A 14,743-nucleotide genomic window follows, 5' to 3' on the forward strand; every position below is an offset into this window, starting at 1 on the left:
CTCAAAGCCCCCAAGGCCCCGGTGCTGGAGACCTTTCCGTCCTCGCTCACAGTATATCCACAACAACAGTGTCTATCCAACGTGCTGCGTTCAAGGTCCCGCTCTTTGGTGGCATGTTGTTCAAGACAGGTCACGTTTGTGTCAATGAAGGTACAAAACAGAACACACATGAATAGATAATCACTGTAATAATGATAATAATAATCATAATAATCATAATCATAAAAATGGTAATCCACTTTTCTATTATTTTTGGTATTATTCAAACTCTATAGTCCAGGTTGCTGCTGTCTGTAAGACATAACTTTACCCAACAGGACCCAAAGGAAAGGTTGCCAATTACAATATATTTTAACACCTACAAATTACATTGTCAGCAGCATACTGTACATACACAGTATATCTGTATCTTCTTCTGTCCCTATTATGCAATTTAATATAGATATGCAACACGTATATGAGATAAACAACACAAATGATTTGTGAAAAGAACATCCTGCCTATTCCAACTCGCTACTGAACATGTATTTACTGTTACATGTTGACACATAAAGACACACACACACACACACACACACACACACACAGCTTTTGTGTCCACCTGTTCCCTGTATGTCCTGTTTTATTTTAGGAAAGGAATGGCATTTCAGTTCATTTGCTCCTCGTCAGCGTTGCTTTGGATGGTGTCGACTATTGTACTCCTCGAGCAGCCCGGGTTACGCATTGTTCTTTAGGGTATAAGTAAGTATGTGTGTGTGTCATTGTCATGTCACGTGACAAAGAGGAAGGATTGTGTTGCTCGCCCCGTGTTTGTCTTTTATTTGCCACTTTATCTTAATCCCGATCAGGTATTTGATAATCACTTACCTCCATCTTCATGCGTTGGATAAAACAACACACACACACAGACAGACACACACGCACACACACACACACACACACACACACACACACACACTGACTAACGCATGCATGCTTCCAGATAAAGCAGACCAGCTGCAGTATGTCAGCGGCTCCTTCGTTGACAGTTCTGCTCTCCACTAGGTGGTGCTGTCCTCCAGGGTATCTGGTAAACTACTCCTTTGCCCTGACCACTGACTCAGCCGAGTGAATCCAGTGTGCTGATGCTCTGACTCCCTCTGCTGACACTGAAACAAACTGCTCCTGAATCAGAATCCCAACAGTAAACTGAGTTTTTGTCTTCCATTTGAGACACCGCACAGAGAAATCCTGGATCTCCTGTTGGCAAGGAGCTTTTAGCTCGAATAAATAATGAGTAATGAGATATGTGTTGTGTCTTGTTAACGGTTGAACTAAACAGCTGATTTCTCTTGAGACAGCGTGAACTCTTGGGCACAGTCACACATAAAACTCTCATTTAATTTTTACTCTGGAATTCTTAATAACACCAGGACTAAGATCTTTCAAAGCTGCTGCTTCAGGGTGGTTCTTCCTAGAAACCATGATGTAGGATCAAACCGTTTAAGAAAAATGCATTCCTAAAATTGTTTTTTCGGAGCAAATGAAGATGAACAGTTGGCTGGTCTTCCTCTGCCAGAGTTGAGAGGCCATGAGGCCCCGCCTCCTCTGCTTTTTAACCTTTACTTATAAATAGAGACCTGCCAGAGGACCTCAGGCTGTAGCTCATAAGGGGTTATTAAGGCAGAAATGGACATGACAGCAACATTTTACGATGACTGAGTTTAAGACCAGGTCCCCGAATGAGAGTCTGAACTCCTGATGATGACTTCTGATTTATTTGATTTGAACCTGAAGAAGTTCAGACGCGGAGAGTTTTTAACCTTTCGTGAGACGAAGACCGCTAGTTTGCTCAGTTACACGATGCTACTTGAATCCTAGTAGATCTTGGAGAGATCTGCATAAACATGATATGCTTTGTAAATACTGCATCCCAAAGTGGCAAGTAGAAGAAGAATAGTAAAGGGCCCAGCACGTATTCCTTGTTCCCGGATGTACATTCTTCTCCAGTCACACAAAATGTCTTCTCATGGGGACAGGAATAAAAACTCTGTACTTCTAAATTATTGACACGATCGAGATGAAGATCTCGTCAATCTGTATTTCTTCTACATGCACAGAGGAGTCAGACTGCTCTTTAAACACACCGGCTTTCCTTGCCACATCTGTGTGATGTTTGCCACACCGTGCTTGGTGTCGATCTAACGATGTGGAAGTGTTTGATTTAACCCACTTACTAGATGTCGGTCCTCAGGAAGCCCTCCTGGATTAATAATACATTATTATTATTATTATTATTATTATTATTATTATTATTATTATATTGGTGCCCACCCACTGTCAGAAAGCCGTCTTCAATAAGCAAATATTTGATAACTGAGGTCTCTGTTCTATAGAGGTCTAGGTGTCATATTACCATTGTTGCTTCATATTATCATTTCCTACTGTCGTGATCTCAGATTTTATGAGTGACCTGTCACACATGCATACACAAAATTGCTATCTGCAAATTGTTCCAGGCCAATCGGCTTTGGAAACTTCACCGATCTATAAATCCTGCTTGGTGTAGTTACTCTATATTGATGCATGCATGTGCTTCTCAATATTGGGTCTGTCTGACTCTGCCAGGGGCTCTGCAAAATTATTTGCTATAAATTCTTCAATTGTGTTGTGTCATGAAAAAGTGCATGTCTATGTCAAACACACTATGTCCACCTCGGTTAGCTTTGGTAATCTGTTATGAATCAGTCACTGCTGCTGCTTAACTTGGATTATTATGTGTCATAAGTCTGTAGGTGCAAGTGAACAAAGCCATGAAGCAGAGAACCATCGATCACATATCTAAAAAAGTAGTGTTAATGATTTAAGTTGAAATAAATTTCTACTCATCACTATCAATTAGCCTGAAGTATTAAGATAGGCGACCCTTTTACACCAGGCTACAAGGTACAAATCAATAAAAATACATGGTATGAATAAAAAAATAAAAAAAATGTATTTATTATATAATTCCCATGTACGACATCTACACACAACTCAAACAATAAATAGGATTAGGGGTTAGGGTTGAAGGTTAAGGTGAGGAATTAAAGGGCTATGTATTTTACAATGCAAATAGTTCCTTGGCGGTCATTGGCGTTAGGGTACTTCTTCCTCTTGGAGGAACCTTTTCAGAGGGTTCCACCTAGAACTGCACATAAAGGGTTATAAACAGAACCCTGTACCCACTACACCCGGCCAGGGAGTATTTTTTTCTACCCAGAACCTTCTCTGGAGGTTCTATCCAGAGTCTTTTCCACCCTCTGAGGTTACTGACAAGAATCCACCCAAGTGTTCTATCCTTTCATACTCCAAGGGTTTCATCTGTAGCAGCCATATTTGTTTTGCAAGGGTTTTATCCAGAACCCTACGGCTGGTGATAATGTGGTGCAGTGCAACCCTACGAACTTGGTTCACAATGACAGTTTTTGGGGATGTGCGGGATGGATAGTAGGCGTTCCCTTTTGACACCGATGCTTCTATTTCTTCCAAAAATGGTTCTCTGGAGGAAAAGGGTTCTTACTGGAACAAACACAATAGTGTTTATCTTTATTTTCTATCCTTGGTTGTCCTTGTTTTGAATTGAGAGTGCCTTAAAACTGCAGTCAAATCCTGTGTGTGTGTGTGTGTGTGTGTGTGTGTGTGTGTGTGTGTGTGTGTGTGTGTGTGTGTGTGTGCGTGTGTGCGTGTGTGCGTGTGTGCGTGTGTGCGTGCGTGCTAAGCAAATAGAGCTGATTGTGATTCAGATTTGATCAGGTCAAGTCTTAAAACAGCAAACCATGGGGTAGCTTTCTCTCTCTCTCTTTCTCTCTCTCTCTCTCTCTCTCTCTCTCTCTCTCAGTCACTCTCTCACTCACACACACACACACACACACACTCACTCACCACACACACACACACACACACACACACACACACACACACAGACACACAGACACATACACACACGCACACAGCAGCAAGTCATATCTGGTGTCAGTCAGCCCCTCCCTCTCAACACTGTCTCAACGTGTCCTACAATGATTAACTAGCCGCTGCAGTGTGCAAGCTCACCAACCCTCATGCACTGCACTCTGGACTTATGAACACACACACCCACACCCACACACACACACCCACACCCACACCCACACACACGCACACCTGAAACGGCACCTGAAACATGGAGTGAACCAGCCTCATTTGTTTGGCGATTGAAGGACCAGGCCAGGTATGGGCAAATACACGTAACATCATTATTTCATGCTTCAGCTTGTTAAATAGAGCCTCTTCCTGGATTTATGGGAACCAACCGGTACTACTTCTAGCTCAAAACGACAATCATTTATACAGAACTTACCTGAACGCATCACTGGTTTATTCGTTGGTTGCCGTATTGTGTGAACAGGAAAATGCTTCCGCCTCTCTAACCGTCAGAGACGAGCATCAATGCCACGATTGAAGATTCATAACACTCAAAAGTTAGGTCCACAACTATTGATGTTTTTCAATCATGACTTTTTCTTAATGCTGATAAACTATTGCAACTCACTTGATATGGCCGCTGTGCTTTAATTTGGTAAAAGACACTGATGTGTTTCCTGTGTGAATCGTGTGTCACAAAGTAAAATTAACAGAAACCTAAAGCAGGGTCAAGTTTCAACAGGGATATCATGACAGCATATTCAGGTCAAAACTGCATGTGAGTGAAAAGGTGCAAATGTCCCACACGAGAATACGGTACCGAGGGAGGAAGGAGTGCAGAAAGAGAGGCTGAGACGGGAGGGCATACAGGAAGTCAACATAGGGAGTAACTGAGTGTGTCATCACGGTGTACCTCGGCTTTTATCCCGCAGGCATGGTTTTACAATGAAAGAAAAAATCCCTGATAGTCTTGTTTTGTGAGCTCCTTCGGTTTCCGGGCTTCGTTTTTCCAGCAGCAGCAGTCCTCACAGCTCACTGTGAATTCATGAACTCCTCACAGATTGTTGACTTGGCAGCGTCAACCACTCATCAATGGCTCTTCTCCATTGTTGGCTTTCGGTTTTGACATGCATGTGATTCACAAAACTCACACTCAGTTTGGATGTGTTTGCTCCAAGCGGTGAATACGTGTTGAGGCTTGAAAGACACTTAGGGAAGTGCTTACAACATTTCAAGGACTCGTACTGAAAACAACTTTTCTCGTTCTGCGACTGACAAGATACTTTAAAACTAGGGCTGGGCAAGTTAACTCGTGAAAAACGTCTATGTAAAAATGCGTTAACACAGCTATCCTTTAATGGCGATAATTATTTGACCATGCGTTAACTGCACTTTTTTTGTATTGTGATGTATTGTATATCACTGCCGCACACAGGTGCTGCACTTTGAATCACTCCAGACGGCGTCTCTCCAGACCTGGGCGTCTTCCGGTTTTCCCAGTCCGGCCTACATAAATAAATAAGATGCACGCCATGAATGCAATACAACAACACTGCTTTTACTTTTAAGGCGATTGCTATGTAGTTTCTGTGCTCAGCGAGCAGCGGGTGCTGCCGTGAGCCGCTCCGCCTCCCAAAGCTCTCACAGGCGGTCAGTCTCACAGGAACGCATGCTAGTCCAGATTGAAAATAAATCAAAGCTCCTGACCGCGCAGTCTGATCCACTATGACAGAGCACTTTAAGTCAGAATCACTTCTGGATCTCTACTCTTCTCTCAAAGAGGAGAACTTTCCACATATGAGGAGGCATGCTCAGAAGATGTTCAGTGCACTTGTTCAAGCCAACACAGACTGGACTTTTCTCATTAAGTAAGAAAAACTGAACTGAACTGAAAACATAAAAAGCACTTATTGCTTTTGTATAAAGTAAATCAAGTGCTGGTCTTTAACATACATCTTTAAGGTAATCAACAAACTGAATATGGACAATAGTCAACACACTGTTTATGTTGTTCCCTGATAAAGTACAAATGTTTCTTCTGGTACCTGTTCAGAAAAAGAAGAAAACATATTATGTATATGGTTTGTTGTGTACTGATATACTATATATGTACGTATGTTAACTTGCTGTTGCTCTGAGAGTGCCTGTTATACAGTTCTGATAACATTACTTTAAAATAAAAGTGTGCAATACACTAGTTTTTACTTCATTATCAAATTTGACGCAAAATGTGATTAATTGCTGAAAAATCCTGCGATTAATCGGTTCAATTTTTTCAACTTTGCCCAGCCCTATTTAAAATATTGTGTTTGTGCACGTGCATCAAACTGTGTCTCCAGCAGGCCTTTGTCTATCTGTTCAGATGCAGACGTGCACCTGTGAGTCACTGTACACAACCCAGCAAGTGATATCTGTGGATCCACTTCCTCTTCTGCATTTCATATAATATTGACAGCTGTTCTATTAACATATAACAGATTCATTTGGGGGGCTAGCGAGTACGGAAGGGGTCAATCTCATAAAACTTACACCCTTCTCCAATTTTTGTTTTGGTAAAGTCTAGCTTATTTTGTCTTTTTCTTGCATGCACATGTTTTTCTGTGTTACCGTAAAGTACATCACTGTTAACATCTAATTGTTTCTACTGTAATGCATTCATGTTAGAATGAAGTTTTCTCACTCAAATGATCAATTAGAATAAAAACAGTTGTGAATGATGAAGCCAATGTGAAACACACCAGAGATCAAATACATTTCACACGTGATTACTTTCATAAATACAGGAAGTGTAACATCACATGTTATACCATGGACACATGTTGTTTTTAAAGGTTTCGCATACTTGACTTGAAACATAAATGTTCAAAGAGTTCATCCATATTATGTTCAGATTTTTCTTACATTTTATAGAAATTGAATGGGAAGTTTGTGCGCAAAGCCTTTTTTCTTCATTCGCTGATTTGTCTCTCTGAGTTGTCTGTCAGAATGAACAGGGAAGGGGGCGGGAGCTGCTGGTATGACAAGTGCTGAATACCTGAGATATTTCTCCTTTGCCAGAGAACAGGCTGAGACACACACACAGAGAGAGAGAAAGAGAGAGAGAGAGAGAGAGAGAGAGAGAGAGAGAGAGAGAGAGAGAGAGAGAGAGAGAGAGAGAGAGAGAGAGAGAGAGAGAGAGAGAGAGACTCCTTTTAACAGTAATTCAGATGAAGGAAAAACAGAAGCCACGTGGATGCTTCAACAAAAAAAAAAAGAAATCACTGCTCAAAGGCCTGAAGAATAAACAAACGGTTGGCTCTACGCTGTCATCACTGGTTACTGGGTGGAGTACTGTTATTAAATCTCTTGGAGACAGCACACAAAGAAAGAAAGGACAGAGAAAAAAAAAGAAAGTGAAAGAGTGAAGCAAAAGAGAGAGAGAGAGAGAGAGAGAGAGAGAGAGAGAGAGAGAGAGAGAGAGAGAGAGAGAGAGAAAGAGAGAGAGAGAGAGAGAGAGAAAGAGAGAGAGAGAGAGAGAGAGAGAGAGAGAGAGAGAGAGAGAGAGAGAGACAGGGGGTAAATATAACACAGGAACTTCAGAGAGAGAGAGAGAGAGAGAGAGAGAGAGAGAGAGAGAGAGAGAGAGAGAAAAGGAAATAGATATTTAAAGCCCAGAGAGAAGAAAGACGGGGACAAAGAAGCAGAAAATAAGAAGCAGAAACTAAGAAGCGAGCTCTGATTTGTCATGTCAGAGAGGTAAGACTCTTATGATATTGTTTAAATTCCTGATTGCGACTCCTCGCTCATGATGTCATGTGTCAGGTGGAAGCACCGGGCAACGAGTGGGCCGCCTCTCGTGTTCCTCTCCTGAGCCGAGCTCCAGATTTACACTCCCCCCCCCCCCCCTCCCTCGCCCTCTCTGCAGTGACCAGAGATGAACGGAGCAGCTCTTCTCCCAGTAGTCCAGGCAGGGGACGGGAGGACACTGACCAGGTGGGAGGCTTTCTTTGAGTTTTTCTGTATGTAAATATATGTTAGGTAAAGTCATATACGTAGGTACATGTTACATGTAGAAAGAAAAGAAAAATGAATGTACAAAAACAGCACTCTTGTGAGGTTGCTGCTCTGTGACGTGTCATGGCGGTGTTTAGTCAGACTTAGAATCCTCTTTATTGTCCATGGTCCATGGGTGTGTGTATACACACATCCACATATACACACATACAAGTATACACATGCATACATATGATTCTGTTTTTTTTGTTGCTCTAAGTGCACAAACACAGACATTTGTCTGCCATAAACATTTGACTACTGTGCAGCGTTGGGACTTGTGAGTTCAGGACTCAAGTCGCCATTCTGCTGCGCGCACACACACACACACACACACACACACACACACACACACACACACAAACACACGCGCACACACACACACACACACACACACACACACACACACACATGCACAGTGTCACAGTGAAACTGGACTTGGGCCTTCAGGCGAGGCCTCGTGAGCTCTGTTTGAGCGGTAGAGGTGACGTGTTAAGTGCAGTGCAATTATACCACAAGGTTGTATTCCCACTGTTGTTGAAGAAATATCTTGTGATTATGTCAATAAATATGAGCCATAGTTACCATATTACTCTGATTAATACCTATATCCATTTTTAGTTTCAAAATATGGATATATACTTTATGTGGAATGTTTTTTTTAGATAGCTATTGATTAAATATCTATAGATAAATAATGTAAAGGGTAAAGGAATGATGTTGTGAGTTCCTTTTTAGATATAGTTGGATTCTAAGCAGACCAGAGAGTATGCATGAAATAATAAAACATTTATTACAACCATAATAGATTTGAGACAAATCAAAATATACATATATACATTTAATAAGTCAAGTACTCTTTTGCTTGTAATGAAAGTGCAATGTATAAATATCTGGTCTACTTTAAACACAACATAACTATATCTAAGAAGTAATATACTGTATATACCTCAAGTCTTTGAAGTCCAAGTCTCTCTCTCTCTCTATATATATAAATATATATATATATATATATATATATATATATATATATATATATATATATATATATATATATATATATATATATATATATATATATATATATATATATATATACTTACTCTTACTGTTGTATATATATATATATACAACAGTAAGACCACATTGCAATGGTGCAGAGGTTGGTGGATATGACAGTGTGGTCACGTTTAGATTTGACAGTGATGATCTAGTACACGTTAAACAGTGTGTATATAAACTATGAAATGTATCATCTCCGTGTACAGTGGATATCAGTGTTATTTATGTTTCTGTGCGTTGCATTCATTTCAGAGCAGAGTTTCTCTCCCTGCTGAACACCTACAACTGCTTTCTGAAGGACCACACTCAACTGCACCTCAGTTACTCTCAGGTGTGTTATATAACTATGTTTCAGACATTATATGTTGCTGTTGCACAGAATTCATATTTCCTCTTGTTTTTTTTTAAATCATGGAGGTCGACCACGAGAGAAGGTCGATAGGCATCATATTTCTCTTGATTTATTAGCGTTTACGTATTTTTCTTTTTTAAATGTGTGTTAATTTTATGTATGACTGTAACTACACGCCATGCATGTGTCTGTGGGTCTGTCTCTGTAACAGGGTGGCGATGGCGAGGTGGTGGTGGAGGGCTTCCTGAACATCTCCTGGGGAGTGCGCAGACCCATCAGGTTGAGAATACAGGACGACAAACAGACGCAACCCTTCGCCCCCCTGGTCTCACCGAGCCCCATCAGTCCAGTCAGCCCCATCGGGGACAAGAGGTATCATTGGCATGAGCCAAAAAGAAACGCTTGTCATTCTCAACATTATGTTACTGTCAGCTATGTTTGACCGGAGTCAGAAGAGCACGCAAATATAATGGGCCTTTACATTCCACGCTGACTAGGAGCGGTGGTCCATTGAGTTTTCAAAGAGAGCAGGTTCCATTTTGCTTTAGCTTTTCAGACGTCTTTACATGACAAAGTCATGTTCAGCCAACAAGTCCCTCTCCCTGTGTGTCTCTGCAGAGGCATGTCACGTTGGGGGGAATACAATGACCTTCACCAGATTGACGAGATGGCTGAGACGCCGCAGGACACAGTAGTCACCAAATCGTTGCCAGGTGGCTTTTATTTGTCCTCCCACATCCCACAATGCAACAATGTCATTATAGCGTTAGAAGCATCACTTCTTTCACTCCAGTAACAATGTCACAGTTGTTAAAACACACAAGTCCTGCGTTACAATGTAGGCTTGAGTTTACTGGTCACTTTCCTCTAATCCGTAATAATGCATCATACTTTATGAGTGTCCAGTGAGTTTTTTAAATTTTTTTAAATGTATTTGCAACAAATGTTGAATATGACACATTTGCACTCCAAAAGGCAAGGCTGTTTATGAGTCAACCACGCTGCGCCCTGCGAGGAAGAAGGACTCCGAGCTGGAGGCGGAGTCCAACCTGTTTCGCTGCATGAGTGACGCCTCATTGGTCAAGAGGAGGAAAGGCGGGGGGAAGTCGGCCGCGCAGCGGGAGAAAGAAAGACAGCATCGCTTTTCCATCAATGGACATTTCTATAACTATAAGGTAGGTTTCTTTGAAATGCCATATAAGTGAACTTTAAATAAATACATAAAGTATCAAAGTAGTCTCTTTGCAGCGCTAAGACGGACTTTCAGTAAACGGAGGGACCCGCGGCGTGCGCTAGCTAGCTTATTCTTGTGTTGTAGCTCGGGCGCTGGCGCTAACTTTCTCACGTCGTCTCCCGCAGACTTCGATCTTCACGCCATCCTTTGACACTCCAACTAAAGTCCGCATCTCTAGCAGGATGACCACAAACCAGGTCATCGAACAGCTGCTCAAAAAGTTCAAGGTTAGCGCTTGTGCACGGTCTTCGAACTGCACCTAAGGTCATTTTTGACTGAAGCAGTATATTACCTTAAAAATCTAGTTTGAAGTGACTCAAACTGACTCTCTCATTATACTTAAACCTTGTATGTATGATATTGATGAGAGGCTCTTGTCAAGACAAACTTGAACCATTTCCTTATGGTTGTGTAACCAGTCAAAAAAAACTTGAAATGCAAGTAATGTATTAATGTAATCTTTTAGCTAAAAAAATAACATAATAATGCATTGTGTTTTTTAAACACGGATTAACGACACTCATTTAAATACTTGTCCTTCATTTTCTTCCTACAGATAGAGAACGATCCCCAGGAGTTTGCTTTGTACTGTGTTCACCAGAGCGGAGGTACGGCTTCTCTGTTTGAATTCTTTTTCACGTTGTAAATGAAACGCTGTTCTCAGACAACGATCGCTATTGCTGATGCTGCGTGTCCGTGTGTCGCTATTGCTGATGCTGCGTGTCCGTGTGTCGCCCAGAAAGGAGGAAGCTCAGTGACAGAGACCAGCCCCTGTGGGAGCGCATACTTCAGGGGCCCTCCGATGACATCATGAAAATCTTTCTGATAGACATGGACGCAGAGGAAGTCAGCATCGATGTGAGTGTCTGAGCCCCGCCTCCCGAGGGGCTGACGTATAGAGGCTAGACCAAAACGATAAGGGCTTATCAAAACCCACTGCAGGGGGGAGGGGGTTGGAGGGGGGTTAGTATTTAGCAGCTGTTTAGAGTCATTAAAAGTATTCAAGCTGCTGTGTAAATCCACTTGGAAGTAACGGTTATAGCGCCTTTTGCTTTTGCTCGCGTCTGGAACAAGGATTGTGAAAGTCATGTCAGCAGCGAGATTAACAATAAAACAGAAGATTCTGCAACTTAAAATACACAATGACAACTGAAAACACGTAACTTCTTAACAACTCAACAACAGTTTTGGAACACGAACACGGCTCTCGAACGTCACACTTGTATTTGTTTGTCTCCTCCCTGCTTCCTTCCTTCCTGTGTGTTTTTTATTTTCTCCCACACTGTGTTATCCAACCCTGAGCAGTTTCTCTGCGCGTCATCTGATAATGAAACGAATGGTTTTACGCCAAAGGGGCACTTGACAAAGCGTCCATTGACCTGTCCATAGCTGGATGCTGAAATTTCAAAATAACGCAAATACAGACATCCCTCTGGCTTGAAATGATTATTTTTTAGATATTAGTCTGTGTGCAGCTTGCCAAGAAACCGAATACAGATAACTTTCAGATAAATTACCTCCATTCTGCTGCTCTCTCCTCTCCTCTCAGGTAGCCCAGTACCTGAACTTGGAGCTTCCCATCCTGGAACAGGTTCTTCTGAAACTGCGCGAGGAGGAGAACAGAGTGATCCAAACAGTTATGAGCAAGTCAGTCCATAACTTGTATGCACTCAAACCCTGCCTTAATTGATGACGCTTGCTTTCGTAAGAATTGATTGTCAGAGTGGACATCCATTGGGTCTTAAAGAAATAAAGATAGTGAAGTCATCAAACGCACAGCATGAAACAACAACATATTTTTATTCGAGCAACAACTAGCCACTCACTTCACTACACAACCTACTTTTGCATGTCATAGATGGAGACTACACATTCATCTGAAAGCGTTTGAAGACAACATCCTTGTAGTAGCGCTTCCATAACAGGCGATGGCGCCATTTTTTTACATTAAATGATCTTTTATGGATTTGAAGCTTGCTCATGATATTGTGTGTGTGTGTGTGTGTGTGTGTGTGTGTGTGTGTGTGTGTGTGTGTGTGTGTGTGTGTGGCAGGTACCGCCAGCAGCATATACTCCTATCCCACATACTGACCCGTAAGATGTCCCCTCACATTGAGACCAGTGTCTGACGTTCATCATCACAGCACCACTTTAAGGACCAACGAGTCGCTGTCTGATCCGCCTTTCACTGCAGGAACAAGTTGAAAGATGTTTGGGTGTGAAACAAAAGGTGCTACCGGCACCTATACCTGACATACTGACAGTATACATGGCTCTGTTTCAAGTCTTACAAACTGGATCACTTATGTCATTTTTATTCATCATGTGATTTCTTTTTTTTAATCTGTAAAATAAGTACAAGATATTCATGTGAGATGCTGTTGTAAATAACTGTAAATCACTGTTGTGTGTTAATAAATACAAGTTGTGGGACCAGTATGACCTCTTATGTGTTCTACTTTCTGTCTTAGGTGTATGTATATAAATTAATTATAATCAGAATATATATATATATATATATATATATATATATATATATATATATATATATATATATATATATATATATATATAGACATGCACACATATACAGTGATATGAAAAAGTTTGGGCACCCCTGATCATTTTCAAGATTTTCCTTTATGTATCGTTGGTTTTCGGAACAGCAATTGCAATTAAATATATCATATAGCAGACAAACACAGTGATATTTAAGAAGTGAAATGAAGTTTATAGGATTTACAGAAAGTGTGCAATAATTACTTAAACAAAAGTAGGCAGGTGCACAAATTTGGGCACCCTTGTTGTTTTATTGATTTAAATACCTTTAGCACTAATTATTTGAACACAAAATTTGTTTGGTAAGCTCATTGACCCTTGACCTACATACACAAGTGAAGCCCATCATGAGAATATTTAAGGTGGCCAGTTGCAAGTTGTTCTCCTCTTTGCATCTTCTCTGAAGACTGGCAACATGGGAGCCTCAAAACAACTGTCAAATGACCTGAAAACAAAGATTGTTCAACATCATGGTTTAGGGGAAGGATACAAGAAGCTAGCTCAGAGATTTCGGCTGTCAGTTTCCACTGTGAGGAACATAATGAGGAAATGGAAGACCACAGGTACAGTTCTAGTTAAGGCCCGTAGTGGCAGGCCAAGAGAAATCTCAGATAAGCAAAGGCGAAGGATGGTGAGAACAGTCAAACTCAACCCACAGACCAGCTCCAAAGACCTACAACAGGATCTTGCTGCAGATGGTGTCACTGTGCATCGTTCAACTATTCAGCGCACTTTGCACAAGGAGATGCTGTATGGGAGAGTAATGCGGCAGAAGCCTTTTCTGCGCCCATGCCACAAAAAGAGTCGCTTAAGGTACGCTCAAGCACATTTGAAAAAGCCAGCTTCATTTTGGAATAAGGTGCTGTGGACTGATGAAACTAAATGTCAGTTATTTGGACAAAACAAGGGGCGGTATGCACAGCGGAAGAAGAACACAGCGTTCCAAGAGAAACACTTGCTGCCCACAGTAACATGTGGTGGTGTTGTATCATGCTGTGGGGCTGTGTAGCCAGTGCAGGTACTGGCCATCCTGTTAAAGGTGAAGGTCGCATGGATTCCAGTCAGTATCAGCAGATTGTTGCAAACAATGTTCAAGAATTAGCGACAAAGTTGAAGTTGCGCCGGGGCTGGATACTTCAACAAGATAACGACCCTAAACACCGCTCAAATTCTACCTGAGTATTCATGCAGAGAAACAAGTACAACGTTGTGGAATGGCCATCTCAGTCCCCAGACCTGAATATCATTGAAAACCTGTCATCAAACCTGACTGAACTAGAGATGTTTTGTGAAGAAGAATCGTCAAAAATACCTTCAACCAGAATCCAGACCCTCATTGGAAGCTTCAGGAAGCGTTTAGAGGCTGTTATTTCTGCAAAAGGAGGATCTACTAAATATTGATGTAATTTTTCTGTTGGGGTGCCCAAATTTATACACCTGCCTACTTTTGTTTAAGTAATTATTGCACACTTTCTGTAAAATGATCAGGGGTGCCCAAACTTTTTCATACCATTGTATGTATTGATTTACACAGTTTTAAATAAAGACAGCCAACATGTGTACTCCATCCATTCTGTGGTGCC

At 41.4% G+C, this 14,743-nt stretch overlaps 1 protein-coding gene across 2 annotated transcripts; it reads left to right on the forward strand.

Moving 5' to 3' along the window:
- Positions 1 to 4,138: 4,138 nt before the first annotated feature.
- rassf6 (Ras association domain family member 6) lies at positions 4,139 to 13,027 on the forward strand. 2 transcript variants are annotated; one of them, XM_068574501.1, is made up of 11 exons: positions 4,139 to 4,228; positions 7,826 to 7,893; positions 9,268 to 9,346; positions 9,579 to 9,739; positions 9,986 to 10,080; positions 10,343 to 10,542; positions 10,727 to 10,828; positions 11,158 to 11,209; positions 11,341 to 11,459; positions 12,151 to 12,248; positions 12,655 to 13,027. In XM_068574501.1, the coding sequence occupies exons 2-11, from the start codon at positions 7,835 to 7,837 to the stop codon at positions 12,728 to 12,730; spliced, it is 1,041 nt and encodes a 346-aa protein (XP_068430602.1). In that variant the 5' UTR covers positions 4,139 to 4,228; positions 7,826 to 7,834; the 3' UTR covers positions 12,731 to 13,027. The 2 variants fall into 2 exon arrangements, with proteins under 2 accessions (XP_068430602.1, XP_068430601.1); XM_068574500.1 differs by lacking the exon at positions 4,139 to 4,228 and adding an exon at positions 7,469 to 7,656.
- The last annotated feature ends 1,716 nt before the right edge of the window (positions 13,028 to 14,743 follow it).

Source organism: Clinocottus analis, unplaced genomic scaffold (assembly GCF_023055335.1).
Source record: "Clinocottus analis isolate CAN_PGR_092001 unplaced genomic scaffold, fCliAna1.0.p SCAF_13, whole genome shotgun sequence".
Taxonomy (NCBI): Eukaryota; Metazoa; Chordata; class Actinopteri; order Perciformes; family Cottidae; genus Clinocottus; species Clinocottus analis.